Raw genomic sequence first — 17,928 nt, 5'->3', positions numbered from 1 at the left:
TTTTTAAAAAATTAAAAAAAGAAGAAGAATCCCAATTAATATAGAGAAGGAATGAACGAAAAGAAAAAAATCACTAGAAAATAATATATACTGCTATAGTTATGATCTACCAATGAATGTTAAAATTAGCAAAAGCCTAAGAAACAGGGTACTTACTTGTATGCCCTCTAAGTAGCTCCCCAAAACATTTTATAACTTACAAAGTAATAGTAATTTAATGCAGAAACCTGAAAGACATCACCTTTACCAAAGAACCAAGGTTAACATTACCTTGTTATAAGACAGACATACTAACAGCAAGTACCTCTTGATATGACATACAGAGAAGGGCACATCATCTCTGCATTATCCTTCCCCAAAATGCATTACCTCAATCTAATCATGTGAAAACATCAGACATATCCATACTATAAAACATACCATCCAATACCATTCTACCAAAGATTTCCACAAAATACCTGACAAGGACACTTGAAAAGTATCAAGGTCATAAAAGACAAGTCTAAAGAACTGTTACAGATTAGAGGAGACTAAGAAGACATGACAACTAAACATAATGCAGGATCCTGGATTAGATCCTGAATTGAATCCTGTAATATAAATGGACATTAGGAGAGAAACTGATCTGAATGAAGCCTTGGAAGTTAACAGTACTATTTAGTCAAAAGTATTGTACTAACATTAATTTCTCAGCTTTTATCACTGTACTATGTTTATATAGGTTATTAACACAGAGCAAGTGAATGAAGAACACATGGGAACCCTTTCTACTATTTATGTAACTCTTCCATAAATTTAAAATTCTTTCAAGATAAAAAGTTGAGGTCAAACTTTCACTCTTCGCAGATGACATGATACTCTATATGGAAAACCCAAAAGATTCTACCAAAAAACTGCTAGAACTGATTCATAAAGATAAAAAGTTTAAAAAAAAAAAAACAAAAAAACAAACCATAAATGATGAAAACAATACTAGTTGTAATACTTTTTTTTTTTTTTAAGCCATAAACTCACTATCAACTTACCTGAACCATAGGTATTGTTTTCCAGTGAATGCTACATTATTTCTGGTCTTACTTTATGCTGTCAGTCTTGTAACATAATAAAACTCTAACAAATTGATACTCTACCAAAAATAAAGTTATTCACTTAATAAAAAAACATTTAATTTCCCTTTCTGACATCCTAAAAATGACTACTAATCAGAATTTTTTTAATTATATAAGCCTCTACAAAGCTTTATCTTTAATAGAAGCCAATATTGTTACTGTTCACAGCATAAAAATAATAATTTAAATAAAATCCTTACCTTCCAACCACTGCCAGCCTCTCTATAATATGGGAAGTTATCACAAATCCACTGGTAAATCTCACTTAGAGTCATTTTCTTTTTGGGTGAACTATTAATTGCAAATGTAATGAGGCTGGCATAACTGTATGGAGGTTTCCCATCTTTGTGCTGTTGGACTTCTTCCTGGTCCAGTGTTGTATTTGGGTCAAGGAGTGCATTCTTCTTGGAAATTCCTGTTCCGTGTGCATTTTGTGTAGCATCAGATTTTTGGATGGCTGCTCTCATGGTGAGCTGTGGTAACCAGTCCATAGATGTTAGGCTGCTCTCCAGTTCAGATGTCATCCTGAAGGTAAATAGACTCCTTAGTCAATATCAAGGAAAGAACCCCTGCTTCTCAAAATATCCAATATTCACAAATCTAGGAGTTCCAAAGTGAGGGAAAGCCTGAGTTAAATCTGGAGGAAAAAGATTGAGTAGGTTAATGACCAAACCAAATATTTAAGGGATCAATATTTCCAATCTTGTCTCTTAATTTTTTCCTCTCCAAAACACAACCAATTTGGTTTTAAAATGTTTAAAATACAGAACAATACATACACACAAAGTGATCCCAATGCCAATGTTTCTAAAAGACTGTCACTTTAAATAGGGCAACAGGATCACAGTATGAAAAATAACTCTGCAGTCCAGCTCTTTACTCACCAACACCACAGGCCCTTTAAAAACTGAAGATTGTACATCTGGCATTTCTTTTACACAAATTTTAGGGAAGTCACACAAACAAAAGAATACCCAAAGTAGAGGTCAGAGAAGTAACCGAGAAATAGGCACAGGAATTTCCAAGGAGGAAAGAAGGTAGAATTGAGCAGGTGGGAGGTAGGAAAAGCAAGCAGGATACACAAGAATAGTAAGTAGACAAGCTAGCTGGGGGAGCTGATAGAAAAGAGGAATGCAAATTCAAGGACACTGATGAACAAGAGAAAAGAGAATATGCAGTACCCAGGCAGTTAAAAAAAGCAAAACAAAACAAAAAACAAAGGCAAGGAACAAGATTAAGAATACTAAAGATCTGGGAGCATAGGATAGGAGAGATTAAATCATATAAACGGATAGCAAGAAGCATTAAAAGCTCAGGACAGGCTAATGCAAACATCCAATGATCTGGATTCTATAATGCATTTCTCTCCAAGGCTAAAAAATGCAGGCCATTATCATCCAAAGAAAGAAACAAGAAAAAATCTACCAGGTCGACACATATTCTGGAGAAGGGAGAAAGCTGCTCCAAGAATTGAAGATAAAAATATAGAAACAAAGCCTGACACTTCACACTGGAATTGCTAACTTTCAACGGAGAATACAAACCTCTCTACCATACCATCAAAGAAACAGGAATAATGACCCTGACAATAGAGAATTAATGAAAGACTTCTAAGTGATATCAAAATAATGGGGGGGGGGGGGGGACAAGAAACTTGAAGTACCTCAGTCAAAAGAAACAATTTGTGGTAAATAAAATCCAATACAGGCCCTTATCCCAAATGGAATATGTGCTTAGGATATGAACTTCTGGGAAGCAATAGAGAATTGATAAAGAACATAGCCTCTCAAGTCAGATCAGAGTTCAAGTACTGATTCCACTAGTTATTAGCTGTGGGAAATGAAAATGTTAATATCTCTAAACTCCAGCTTTCTCTTTGGTAAAATGAAACAATAGTTCCTACAGTTAAAATACTACTTTGAGAATTAAATGTGGTAGCATTTACACAGAAGAAACATCCATCGTGTGTTAGTTAATAATATTACTCTAGGATTATCTGGCAAGGCAATGCACTATAAAGTAAACCAGATTAGGCAACAACAATTATAAATCAAAAAACAGCCATGAGGATTCTATCTACACTGTAGTAGAGTCCTATTACCTTGCTCTTCAGAGATTTTGAACCATCGTTTTACCTTTTTCATTTCCTCAAATTCCCTCCATCTCTACTCTACGCATTCCTCTGATATCTAAACCTTAAATTCCTCTACACAGCACCTTCAGAGATGTAAAACAAAAACAAAAACCTTACCATCCTGCTCTATACTCTCAGCATTATATGAAATGCTTTTTTCCCAGCATGAAATAGGTTACGGGAACTTATGGAATAAGACAACAAGATAACTCAGACATCACAGATTGTCAAATGAGTGGGCAAAGTACCCTAGATCTCAAGTTAAAGACTTGCCCCCATTCACAAAGGTAGTTAACAGAACTAAAACCAGAGCCCAGGTCTCCTCATGTTCAATCCAGTAGCTTTGCTACCATACCTCATCTGTAAAGTGAGCGTAACAGTACCTACCTCACCTGATGTGAAGTACTGAGAACAGTGACTGGCAAACAGTAAGTATTCAATAAATGTTAGCTACTGGTGGTGGTGGTGATGATGCTAATAGTAGTTGCTGCTGTTATTATTATTCACATTTCATTTATAAACACCGGCAATTATTATGCCATGCTGTCATCCTATTTGCCTCAATTAAGGCTCCACTGAGTAGCTTTATTTTGTTCAAATTCCCAAAGGAGCCAGTCACATATATATTCAAAGTTACTATAAATGTACATTCCAAATTGGAATATAACTGATATTGCAGATACCCCATTCAGAACCATCTTTAATTTCTGCTTCCTTCCCCCAGTGCCACTGAAAGTTTGAGTCTCAGTAATATAAACATGTAATCAGTAGGTACTTAATACATGTTACAACAGTTAACAAGAATTTATAATTACACATGTACAAAACCGTTAGAGTAAAATTTTGTGTACACACACACACACACACACACACGAAGTATGATAAAATTTCTGGAAAACTGTAGTCCAATTAGGAAGGTCAAACATAAGGAAGAATTGAAAAAGAAAGCAAGGCTGAGCTCTGGGTGCAGTTAATAGTACAAAAAAGGGAGAGGACAACATGGACCACAGTCTTCAGAGGTAGAGAAGAACGAACTTGGGCTAAGATTTGAAGAAAGTTAAGACCTACACAAATTAGAAAGAAAATGGTTCCTAGTCATCAAAAACACCATGAGTAAGAATCTTTCCATTGTTGTACTTATCTTCATATGGTTCTGCTAAATCAAACGTGAAGTACACTATAAAATATCTTAAACTAAAAAAAAAATTATAATGTCGTTTATTCTTGAGAGAGAAAGCATGAGTGGGGGAGGGACAGAGAAAGGGACAGAAGATCTGAGAGCAGCAAGCCCGATGTGGGGCTCAAACTCACAAACTGCAAGATCATGACCAGAGCCGAAGTCGGGATGCTCAACCGAGTTACCCAGGTGCCCCTCAAATTTAAACTCTGAAAAAGTGCGGCTTCTGTTTGCAATTTATTAAATTTTATATATTCTTAGCAGTAAGGTAAAAACTGCTTCCATTGTTGATGCATCATCTGGCTGTGGCCATGGTCCTCCATTAAACGCTAAAGCACACAAAAAAATGACCATTAAATTTGGCCAGATCATCAGTAACTTTAGAAAGAAACCTTTTAATGGAATGGTGATGACAGAAGTCCACTTGTATAAAAGAACAGATGGTGACAGAACAACAGCACGGGAGGCTCTGAGGAATCTGGTTATGGAAGTCTGGTTAAGAAATGTCAGGCCCTTGGGGCGCCTGGGTGGCGCAGTCGGTTAAGCGTCCGACTTCAGCCAGGTCACGATCTCGCGGTCCGTGAGTTCGAGCCCCGCGTCAGGCTCTGGGCTGATGGCTCGGAGCCTGGAGCCTGTTTCCGATTCTGTGTCTCCCTCTCTCTCTGCCCCTCCCCCGTTCATGCTCTGTCTCTCTCTGTCCCAAAAATAAATAAAAAACGTTGAAAAACAAATTAAAAAAAAAAAAAAAAGAAATGTCAGGCCCTCATTACCTCACCTCATTCCAAGAGCTTCCTAGCTGGCCTCCTAGACTCTAATTTCTTACCGCCCCTCTCTGCTAATCACCTCCAGAGTCCAAGCATACCCTCTAAGAGAAATCTCTGAGCACTGTTTTCATGTCATCATGCCCAAAGACTTTCAGTGGTTTCCTTTCTCCTATTAAACTACAGGTACTTTAGTTTTTAATTCTTTTCTAAATTCCTGGAGCAACTATAACCTCAATTTGGTATTTACCATGCTGTTTCATATGTTTAACTGCATCATATGCTTAAGCTTTCTACCCTCACTCTCTCTTCCTCCACCTTCACATTGAGGACAGTAACCACACAACTAATACTTCAGATGCTACCTAACACCATGCCAGGTACATGTTATCCAAAAAACACAGTACTTGCATGAAGAACATTCGTTTCTGGAAATGTCTTTTCCTTCTACTACTGCCTAGCTGGCTTCTACTTTTTCTTCAAGACTCAGCCCAAACACCTCCCTCTCCAGAAAGCCTGGTCAATCCATTCTTCTTATCTTCCATTTCCTAAATTAAACTAGATCCTGCTCCCATAGAATACAAATATCTCTATCCCAGGATTTATACAAGATTATAATGATCTTTATCCACCTCTCCAGAGACCATGAGGTCCTTGGAAGAAGAAACTTTCTTCTTTTCTCTCTCTGTCCAAAGCCTGGGAACATAACGGGTAAAGGGTCAATAAAAGATGGTTAAATGACTGAAATAGTGACTATCCAATGAAGGTGTGGGTGTGGTTCTTCCCAAACAAGTGAGACCATACACTTTTACAAGCTAAAAGGAAGAGATGGGGTGGGGGTGGGGGGGTAGGGGGGGAAGACACAATAGCACCAGGTAAGGATATCACAAGATTGAAGTCCTTTATGAACTGGAAAAAAAAAAAAGTAGGACTCAAAACTGACAAGTAGCACTACACAGGAACAGAGACAGTTTTAGAAGAGCAGGGAAAAATGGGGAGATGGAAGCAAAGACAAAAAGATAGTGTTACTTATGGGAGAAAGCAGGGCATGAAAACTCACGTCTGAAATTTTTCAATCTATGATATTTATTACTTAAAAAAAGTTCCATAAGAAATCTTTTCTGCATAAAATGAAAATGTAAAACAGCATCAACATACAACAACTCAGGGTTGCCTGGGTGGCTCAGTCGGTTAAGCACTGGACTTCAGCTCATGATCTTGCAGTTCTGGAGTTGGAGTCCCGCATTGGACTCTGTGCTGACAGCTCAGATCCTGGAGCCTGCTCCACATTGTGTCTCCCTCTCTCTCTCTGCCCCACCCCCGCTTGCACTGTCTCTCTTTCTCTCTCAAAAATAATAAAGATTTAAAAAACAGTTTTTTAAAGATATGACAACTCAACATTAAGTCATGAAATGGGAGGAGAGGAGAGGGTTCTAATCCCACTTTATGAAACACCGCCACTGATACGATACCAAATACGCTTGCTAGCTACTTTAGCACATTGCTTGGCCTCCCTCTGCAACTTCCCTAACTCCCAAGAAGTAACCAAGGATTACTCAGGTAAGTTTTCAAGTTTTCAACAGTATTAAAAAGGGGGGAAGTGGGTAGAGATATTGCTGGCTTCCTAAATAAAGGTAAGAAGAAAACACCAAGGAAAATAAAATAAGAACAATGAGGATAATGATGTCGTGATCTAGATATTCCTGAATCCTTGCACTCTTCCCAGCATTTGGCATTTCATCTTAAAAGACTTAAGAAAAATCGTAACAAAGATTTACTCATAAGAAAAACTGAGCAAGTGAAAATTCAAAAGAAATCCTTGTAATAACCGCAGGAGTACTTCTAGTCACAGGCATTTCAAGGTATGTATATGTATATGTATATATTTTTTTAAATATATAACTCCTGTTACAGCATCTTAGCACCTAAGACAACCGGAAGCAAGGTCTATGGCAGAAAACTACTAACCGCCACCCAACATCTGTTTTTACCTTCTTCCTTAGGAATACAACCTTTCATTCTGGATGGCATTGTACCTCTTACCGTTCCTCCTCTCTGAAATGTGGACACAGTAGCTATTGCTCCAGAAGTCAGCTTGGATCACAAGGTGATCTTTGAAAATGGAAGCGACACACTGAGGATATGAGAGCAGAGAGAAGAAATCTGGGTCCTTGATTTTTTTGTGAAGCAATTGTGAAGCTGCCATCTGAGCCCTGAACTGCCTACCTTCCAGACTTCTTCTGTGTGAAACTACTACAAAAAGATATCTATCAGCAGATGAATTCAATTATTAACAAACATGAAATTTGGGACATGAAGTGGGGTGATACAAATAATAGAACCTAAAATAAGATACTCTTAAAGCAGGAGTTGATGAGGCAAACAATAACTCTGATAATGCAGGCTGGAAAGCTAGTGACCTTATTAAAGAATGAAAAGGATTTGGTCAAATTTGGTCATCTACAGAAGTTAGAAAGCAAACCATATACCAAATGAAGCTAGAGCAAGGAGAGAAATACAGGAAAATTTTAGAATGCTGGCATGTGCTGGCTCCCTCCGGTCACTTAGAACAAAGTTGTAAGAGAAATAAAATAAACTTCGATTAGAGTTGCAAGCAGAGGTGGAGAAAATGCAGATTTGCTAAGGGAGGTAACTCCCTATGGCCTGCAATTTAAACTAACACTCCCATAATTTAAAGCTTTGCATAGCTGAAAAAACACCAACTGTTTCTGAAGAAGCAAAGTGAAGTAATTGAATGGTAGCTGCAAAACTGCAGCCTTGGCAATAGAGAAGACTGGTGCCTTGCCACACAAAAGCAATGATGTAAGGGTGTTGTCTTTCCACCCACGATTTCCACCACTGTTTCAAATGGCCTCATCAGAACCATCATTTCTTCAGAACCCAGAAGAGGTCAATGAACTTGAACGGGGGAAAAATACTCTTCATTTCCACTAACTTGTGACTGAAATTTAGCATCCCCTTGAATTATGAAGTCAGACAACAAATCATAGTAGCATTAACAGTACTTGTGACTTCTGCCACCAATAAAAATAACAAATATATTCCTATCACATGCAAATGTTGCAGAATCTCAACTATTAAAGTCAACTACTTTAAAATTACGCTACTGTATTAGACTTGCCACTAGATCTTTTATTTCAAGTGTTAAAAGCACAGATATTATGACGTTTTCAAGTTAATATTTTGCCAACCATATTTCAACAGAATCAGTTTCCTGTGTAATCCTAAGTATTTTATTTTGTGAATTTTGAGACATTATTCTGAAACAGATCCACAGGTTTCACCAGACTGTTAAAGGGGTTCCATAGCACCAAAACAAGATTGGAAATTCCTGGGGTAAATGGAGCACAAAGGCCACAGTCTTCACACTGAAAAACTGTCTTGGCAGATACTTTAGATCAAAACGGCAAAAAGCCTACGAAGTATTTTAAAATAACTGTATGGAGGGTAGGGGGAGAGAAAGAGACTAGACACAAAAGCTCTTATGTTTCCAAAATAATACCCAAGCCCATCAATAAGAAGTGAGCTATAAAAGCTGCACATTTCCCAGAAAGGGCATCTTCAATAATATCCATCTCAGATGTGGCCATGGAAGATAATGGACAAGGTAGGATCTTTCATAGGGCACAGGGGACAATAGAGGCCCTATCAAAGAGCAAAATCAAGAAATTTATTACACTGTTAGGGAGTCACTGTTATTCTTACCCAGTAAGATTTTATAATGCATTAATGACTGTTGAGTGTTACCTGTTAATCCTCTTTTCTGAATAAGTTTTTATTGCTGTTATCCTTACTCCTTCTCCACAACTATGTATTAGGTAGAATACAGACAACTCATCTTTGGTTTATAGATCTTTGAACCACAAGAACCCACACCAGGATCTAATGAAAGAGACTGCAGCTATAGAGCTTGGATCTTGAGCTAATTATAGTAACTGGATGAAACGCTGGGTTGTCTCCCTTGGGAAAAGAGCAAGTAAGTTCAAGATACAGGAGGAAGAGTACATATGAATATTTATGTACTCACAGGGGCAGATTTGTAGTGGAAACCTAAAAAAAAAATAAAATAATCTAATATAAATTGACTTTACATTCTATAACCATATGACATGAAATTAATTTTTTTAAGTTTATTTATTTATTTTGAGAGAGAGCAAGCACAAGAGAGTCGGGGGACGGAGGGGGCACTGGGGGAGAGAGAATCTCAAGCAGGCTCCATATGCCAGCACAGCAAACCATGAGATCATGACCTGAGCCGAAATTAAGAGTCAGATGCTTAACCGACTGAGCCACCCAGACTCCCTGACATAAAATTAAATTTTAACTTACAAATGAAATAATTTATTTCCAAGCAAAAGTAGCTGGTGTTACTTTAGTTTTCATATACCAGCAAAATCAAAGTTTCTACTCTTAGTTAATTTCAGCAAAGTGGAAAAGATAAGACTTAGTGATTAAGAACACAGGTTCTTGAGCAAGTCTGCCTGGATTAGATTCCTAACTCTCCCACTTTCAGCTATGTGACCTTACACAAGTAAATTAACCTCTTTATGCCTCAGTTTCCTCATCTGTAAGATGAGGATAAAAATAGTACCAAACCCAAAGTATTGCTGTGAGGATTAAATGAGTTAACACACACAAAGCACGAAGAATAGTTTCAAAGAGGGGCACGTGGGTGGCTCAGAGCCTCACGGTGGGCTCTGTGCTAACTGTTGCAGAGCCTGCCTGGGATTCTCTCTCTCCCTCTCTCTCTCTCTCTCTGCCCCTCTCCTGCTCTCATTTTCTCTCAAAATATATAAACTTAAAAAAGAATAGTTTCTAACTTATAGTCAATAAGCACTCAATAAATGTCCACACTCGATTTTTATGATCAAATTCATACTCTTCAGGATTTTCTAAATTTTAATTTTTTTTTTAGATTTTATTTTATTTTAATCTCTACACCCAACATGGGACTCAAACTCAAGACCCCAGATCAAGAGTCACACTAACTAAGCTAGCCAGGTGCTCCAGAATTTTCTAAATTTTAAATGGTTATCACTCTTAGTGGTTTTAGACTTACATGCCCTAAATGACACAACAATCATTTAGCAACCTCAATGGAAATGAGCCCCTCATTCATACACTAAAGTGACCCAGAAAGGATTACATTTAAAATTTTTGTTTGTAGACTGTATATGAGAATTGAGAACATACTTTTCCTCATAAAATAAGGTGATAAGATGACTTCTGCAGCAGCCCACAAAATCCTACTTATTCCATAAAGGAATTCTAGGTCGACAGTTCTTAGAGTATAAAAGCCCCAGTTGGACATCCTGCAGCAGAGAGAAAAAGGAGTTACCCAGGGAAAAAAAAAAAAAAAAAGAAATAAGATTTACCATTTTCCTGGTGCAGGACCAGCTTGTTCCTGACAAAATTTCAATATAGTTTATATATGGCATACTTCTAACTACCTTCTATACCTTGGATCTCCCATCTCATATGTCCTAAGTCTCTAATACTGGTCCCCAAGGTTGGTGTTATAAACTCCAAAATTAATTACTTGTTCTTCTTTTCTAGTAAAAACTCCCATCTTTTCAAAACAGTGATCTCTGCTCCATTTAGGAGAAAAATGGACAGCATCAAACTAATCTCCACTAAGGTATGAATAACTGAAGCTTTAAACTTTCTAAGTTTATGGCCTTTTTAAAAGATAAACTGAAAAATCCTCAGTGGTTTCAAGTGTAAATACAGGTGAAGGAATCATAATTGAGGAGAGGGAATCCAATACACAGTGAACTATCCAAAACTCTTGACTTTCTCAACTTCTCTTTCCCCCTAAAATTCCAAGAATATTCACTAACGCAAAATTCTGGGGGATTTAGTAGTGAGACAACCACCATTTGTAAAAACTAATGTGATTTCAGAGTATTTATCATAAAATCAGAGATGAAAAAGAACTTCATTGGATCATTTTTTTTTTTAAGTCCTGGTATTACTCATCTTGGAGACCAACAATATTAAGATCTCCAAGGGAAGAAAAGTTCACAATTTACTCAATTATATACCTGTCTTAAGGTATATAACTCATGGTGTTGGGGGGGGGGGGGGGGGGAGGTGGTTCGTTTTGGGGTTTGTTTTTGTTTTTGTTTTTTAAGTTTAAACTAGCCAAGGGCACCTATGGCTCAGGTGGTAGAGCATGCAACTCTTCATCTTGGGGTCATGAGTTCAAGCCCCATGTTGGGCACAGAAATTACTTAAAAATAAATAAACAGGGGCACCTGGGTAGCTCAGTCAGTTGACTTGTCCAACTTCAGCTAGGTCATGATCTCACTGTTCATGAGTTTGAGCCCTGCATCAGGCTCAGAGCCCACTTCGGATCCTCTGTCCCCCACCCCCTCCACCCCCCTTCCCCTTTTGTGTGTGTGTTCTCTCTCTCACACACACAAATAAATAAAACATTTAAATTAACACTAAATAAAAATAAATATTTAAAAAATTAAAAGTTTTGGGGTGCCTGGGTGGCTCACTCAGCTGAGCATCCAACTCCTGATTTTGACTCAGGTCATGATCCTAGGCTCATGGGATCAAGCCCTGCATCAGGCTCCGTGCTGAGCATGGAGCCTGCTTGGGATTCTCTCTCTCCCACACTGCCTCCCTTGCTCATGTTCTTTCAAATTAAAAAATATATATAAAAAGAAAATGAAAAAAAAAATTAAAAGTTTTAACAGGTTAATCTGTATCTCCCTTGCTACACAGAAGAAAATTTCTTTACATTCTCTCTTGGAAAATTAGAACTGGTCAGAGTTCTATTCATGATGATGCTTCACATATTTTACAGTATTAACACATCTTGTGTTCCTTTTCCTGTAAGTTTCAAGTCCAGAACTTCTCCAACAGGACCGGAATTTGAAGCCCTAATATACTTACTGCCCTTCTTTAAATTATCTCCAAATTACTCCAAATAGAATCTTAAATTCATAAAACTGTATTTTAAATTTATACAAGCTATACTCATAGTTCTAGCTCCACTCAGTGTACAAACTTAGGGATCATGCAATCAAAAGATATTTTTAGGGGCACCTGGGTAGCTCAGTAGGTTAAGTATCCGACTTCAGCTCAGGTCATGATATCATAGTTCTTGAGTTCAAGCCCCGCATCAGGCTCTGTGCTGACAGCTCAGAGCCTGGAGCCTGCTTCAGATTCCGTGTATCTCTCTCTCTCTCTCTCTCTCTCTCTCTCTCTCTCTCTGTGCCTCTCCCATTCGTGCTCAGTCTCTCTCAAAAATAAATAAACATTAAAAAATATTTTCATGCTATATGTGTAACTCTCATCTTAGGTATCTTCTGCTCTACAATGTAGGAAGGAAAAATAAGTATTTTTGGACATTAACCACTCAACTACATTCTGTCATTGAGTAAATACTATATTTTGCATTTAAATCTCACTTACTTACTGGAATCTGAGTAGTCCGACAGACTGATGAGCACTAATCCCTTTAACACAAGAACCCCCAAAGCCATCTTTGCAGCTGTTTTTTAAAAATCCAGACAGAATCTGCTATTAATAGTCCTTACACTTAGTTTAAAACACATATATAAAATGTACATACAGTAAAAGTCCTCTGAATAACACGTATTCACTGGCTCATCCTGTCTTAAGTGTACATTTATCCTGACCTCTCTACAACCATACTGCTTCAACCTACCATACAACATTACACAAGTAGTTTGGCATTAGTGCTGGCAGAGGGCTAACATTGGGAAGCTAATCCCATCTTATCATTTAGTGTTAAGTATGATGCACAGAAAATGCTGAAGAAACAGCCTGAACTTTTACACGTGAGGTCTATGATTCAGCTGGTCCTCAAAGTGTGATACAGACACCCTTTCAGGGAATCTGAAAGGTCAAAACAATTTTCATTATAAGATGTTACCTGCCTTTTTCATTCTCGTCCTCTGATGAGCTTTTCAAATGCTATGTGATGGGTGATATCACATCAGACTGAATGCAGAAGCAGAGATGAGAATCCAGCTATCTCTATTAAACCAGTTTTTAAAATTTGCAAAAATGTAAAACCAATGCCAAACTTCTTACTTTTTTTTGTTTTGCAAAATACACTTAATGTTTCTTAAAGCACGTTATCATGGGCTTACTGTTGTATCTTTGTAAATTAACAAATGTTTTAATTTTTTCTTAGTTTTAATTCCTAACATAATAAAATTTGATAGATAAAACACACAAACAAAAGCTTTGTGGATACTAAATAATTTTTGAGAGACCAAACAATTTAAGAACCATGTTATAATAACTTATTAACTTAAAGACTAAAGATCAGTTTCTAATATATTACAATGTAATGAAAAAAGAGCTTTCAAGTTACTCAAAAAGCTTGAATTTTCACTCTTCCACTTATTAACTGCATCCTCGAACAAGTCAAACAAACCTGTAAGCCTCACAGACTTGCTTTGAGTTGTAAACCACAAAAAATATGTGGAACACACTAACACACAACGCCTGGCACACAGCAGACATTCAACAAATGACAACTATTAGAAACCTTTAAAAAAGAAAAAGACACCTTGCTTGTTTTCCCCTTGGTCAGTGAAGTCTCTGTAGTGCACAGCATACAACAAATTTAGTTGAATTCAGTTCCACGTTGTGTATTTTTTAAAATGTTTAGTATCATTTAAGTTTGCCTGGCCACAACAGGTAGGGAACATCAGGCCTTTCATCCATGTTGTGGATTTTTAAAAACGTCCAGTATCACTTACGTTTCCCTGGCCACAACAGGTAGGTAACATCAGGCCTTTCATGAGATGCACAAAACTTGAAAAGGCCAAAAATCAACCTCAAAATTTCCTGTAAGTCTTAAATAAGCAATCTGACATACAGCTGTTTAACAGTAGGAAATGTCTGTAATAAGTATAGACTACTTGAATTAGAGATGTTCTCAGAGTATCATAAATGTATTCTTCTAATGTCTACTTTTAGACTCCTGGTTATAACTTCAAGTATGGCTAGGTTAAAAGAAAAATCAGACTGAGTCTTACACAACAGACTTCAGTTTTCATAAGAAATGGACCAAAAATTTTAAAGAGTAGAGAGGGAGGGATCTGCGTGAAGAGGACACCCAATTCTAAACTTTAAAACAATCAATGAGGCACCTGGGTGGCTCAGTCAGTTGAGTGTCTGACTTCGGCTCAGGTCATAATCTCACGGTTGATGAGTTCAAGCCCCGCGTCGGGCTCTGTGCTGACAGCTCAGAGCCTGGAGCCTGCTTCGGATTCTGCGTCTCCCTCTCTCTCTGCCCCTCCCCCGCTCATGCTCTGTCTCTGTCTCAAAAATAAATAAACATTAAAAAAAAGTTTTAAACAATAATCAATGAAGAAGAAAATTACAGAACTATACCAGTCAAAGGCATATTCGTTGAGGTAATTCAGAAAAATAAGTGAGAATGAGTTAAGCTAGAATCTAAGGGAATTTCACCATGAGTCAACTGATCAAACTATTAAAATCTAAATACAGACCTTCTATTGTAAGATCACATCAATCAAACATTATCAGTGCACATAATACATCAATACTGATTATCATTCCATGGCGTGAGATGGTCTGAAGAGGATTAACTTCCACAGACATCCCAGTGCTGTTTAGGGTAAAATGTTTACTAGTAATCTATAAAAAGATACTGCAGCTCAAACTTTATTAGACTCTAGGGGAATCTCTCTGCCTAGAGACTTACCTTGCTTATTCTACTATTAGCTCCTAAAGACCTTACATTTCTGTTTTTGTTTTTTGTTTCCTATCATCATCACTTCAAAGTTTCTCAGCTTTGCGGTCTTTAACACAGACTTTATCCTTTTTCTTTTCATCAAGCATGGCAATTTCTTCCATAAATCATCACAATCTTTTCTTAATGGAATAAACTACTTCCATAAACTACTTCCATGTGCTCAAAAAAACCACAGTTCTTTACCATCTTCTAAAAATTTATTTGGCAATTTATAAATATGAAAGTTTTTCTTTACCCTTTTAACCCACCACTAAGCAGATACTGGGTTATCAGGTTCTTTTCTCAACAGAGTACTTAAAACTACCAGATTTCAAGACTTACTGTAAAACTGCAATAATTAAAACATACACACAAACTACAATAATCAAGACAAATGGTCTCAGTGAAAGGATAGATATATAAATCAACAGAACAGGGTCCAAAAATAGACCCACACCTATATGGTCAATTGATTTATTATTATCATTACTGAAGTATAGCTGACATACAATGTTATAATAGTTTCAGGTGGACGACATAGTGATTCAACAATTCTGTATGTTACTCAATGCTCACCAAGTATAATCACCAATATTAACATTATTACAGTATTATGGACTATATTTCCTATACTGTACTTTTCATCTCCATGATTCATTTATTTTATAACTGGTATTCTCTACCTCTTAATCCCTTTCACTTACTTGTTTCCTGGCCAACTGATTTTTGATTAAAGTGCCAAGACAAGTTAGGAAAGGAAAAACTTCAAAAAATGATGCTGTAACAACTGGTTATCTATCTGTATGAAAAAACATGCAATGGCCCTTATCTCATATCATAAACAAAAACCTATAAACTGAATTACAGAAGTGTAAAAGCTAAAACTATAAAACTTCTAGAAAAAATCATGAGAGAAAATCTTTGTAACATTTGGTTAAGCAAATATCTCCCAGATAAGACATGAAAAAAAATCACAATTCATAGAAGAAAACTGGTAAGTTGAACTATATCAAAATTAAAAATTTCTGTTCTTCAAAAGACACCGTTAGGAGAATGAAAAGACAAGCCACGGCCTGGAACAAAATACAAAGCATGTATCTTAAGAAGGACTTGTATCTCAAGTCCTCTGTATTCTCAAAACTTAGTAATAATAAAGAACACCCAATTTTTTTTTTAATGGGCAAAAGATTTAAATATTTATGTCTCCCTTTTGTGTTGACAGTTTAGCTCCTACGGGAAAAGTCGAGCAGTGTTTTGCAGTTCATTGAAAGTAGTTCTATATATAACAATGTTATAAGCATTTCTTTAGAAATGGTTGAAATGCTTCTAAAATGTGATTATCGGCATATGCATGATTGCTGTAATGGTTGACATTCGTTTTAGAAGTTGTGAAATGTTATGACTTGTGCTTATGTAGACACGATCTTCTGCCTCAGTACAGAGGCAATGACTTCAATAAAGTCTACTGAAAGAAAAGATGAAAAAGAGAAAAGAAAGGAAAAAGAAAAAATGAAAAAGAGAGAAGAGAAGAGAAGAGAAGAGAAGAGAAGAGAAGAGAAGAGAAGAGATGAGATAAAGGGAGGGAGGTGGGAGGGCAGAAGATCTGAACAGATACTTCAACAAAGAAGATATAAGATGGTAAAGAAGAAGCACATGAAAAGATGCTCAACATCATTAATCATTAAGGAATCGCAAATTAAAACTACACTAATTATCACTACATACCTATTAGAATGGCTAAAATTAAAAGACTGACCATACCAAGTGTTGCCAAAGATATGGAGCAACTGGAATTCTCACACACTGCTGGTGAGAATGTAAAATGGTACAATACTTTCAAAACCAGTATGACAGTTTCTTAAACATAAACCTACCATGTGATCCAGTCATTTAATTCCCAGGTATTTACCCAAAATAGATAATATGTCCCAAAGACACACATATAAATGTTCACAGCATTTTTATTTGTAATAGCTAAAGCTGGAAAACAATCCAAATATACATCAACAGGTAAATGTTGTACACATATCCAATGGAACAAAAAGGTATGAACTATTGATGCATGCAGAGACACAGGTGAATCTCAAGGTAATTATGCTAAATTAAAGAAGATGACAAATAAAAAAATATATACTATACAGTTCCATTTCTATACAACTTGAGAAAATGCAAATATACGTATAGGGACAGAAATGCAGATCAGTTGCTATCTTGCAAAAAGTGACAAGAACCATACAGGGACTTGGGAGTGATGGTTATGTTGTGGTAATAATTTTATGGGGGGGGGGGGGCAAGCTTATCAAATCATACTGTATCTCAATAAAGCTGTTTTAAATATATATACCGTAAAACCTTGGTTTGTGAGCACAATTCGTTCCAGAAACATGCTTGTAATCCAAAGCACTTGTACATCAAAGCAAATTTCTCCTTAAGAAATAATGGAAACTAGGATGATTTGTTCTACAACCCAAAAATATTCATATAAAAACGATTACAATACTGTAATATAATATAAAAAAATAAAATACAAAATATAAAGAAAGCTAAACAAATTAACCTGCACTTACCTTTGAAAACCTTTGTGGCTGGTGTGAGGGAAACAAGAGAGGAGGATTATTGTGCAGGACGACTTTCACTAGCACTAACAAAATCACTGCTACCTATTGGTTCAATGGAATCTTTTTCTTTCCATGCAACTTTTAAAGGAACTATCCAATGACACTTTTATTTCCTTTTGAGGATTTCACGGAAATGCGACATTGCATTGTCTTTAAACAGACTCATTTCTCACACTGCTAAAACCTTATTCGGGTGGTGCTTTTCTACAAGATTTTGAACTGTTTCCCACATTTTACACATCTCCCTAATCTCATTTGAAGTGAGGGATTCCTCTGCCTTTTTCTCCTCCTCTGCAGATGAGATCTCGTCGATAACCTCTTGCTGTTGCTCATGATACAGATCCGTCAGTTTGTCAG

The 17,928-nt window shown here is 36.7% G+C and overlaps 1 protein-coding gene and 1 long non-coding RNA gene across 6 annotated transcripts in view; one reads left to right on the top strand and one right to left on the bottom strand.

Annotated features, from left to right (window-relative positions):
• FOXJ3 (forkhead box J3) overlaps nucleotides 1-17,928 on the bottom strand; it is a 151,124-nt gene that overhangs the window by 99,079 nt on the left and 34,117 nt on the right. For all 4 annotated transcript variants that reach the window (XM_058717817.1, XM_058717818.1, XM_058717815.1 and 1 more), the window contains exon 3: nucleotides 1,310-1,634. In XM_058717817.1, coding sequence (XP_058573800.1) covers nucleotides 1,310-1,634 — 325 coding nt within the window. The remainder of the gene's footprint in view (nucleotides 1-1,309; nucleotides 1,635-17,928) is intronic.
• LOC131504907 (uncharacterized) overlaps nucleotides 1-17,928 on the top strand; it is a 44,047-nt gene that overhangs the window by 22,561 nt on the left and 3,558 nt on the right. For both annotated transcript variants that reach the window (XR_009258180.1, XR_009258181.1), the window contains exons 4-5: nucleotides 7,185-8,809; nucleotides 10,759-10,840. This is a non-coding gene — a long non-coding RNA (uncharacterized LOC131504907). The remainder of the gene's footprint in view (nucleotides 1-7,184; nucleotides 8,810-10,758; nucleotides 10,841-17,928) is intronic.

This window comes from Neofelis nebulosa, chromosome 2 (genome assembly GCF_028018385.1).
Source record: "Neofelis nebulosa isolate mNeoNeb1 chromosome 2, mNeoNeb1.pri, whole genome shotgun sequence".
NCBI lineage: Eukaryota > Metazoa > Chordata > Mammalia > Carnivora > Felidae > Neofelis > Neofelis nebulosa.
The sequence above is the reverse complement of the archived record's forward strand: the minus strand, read 5'-3'. Positions and strand labels throughout refer to the sequence as shown.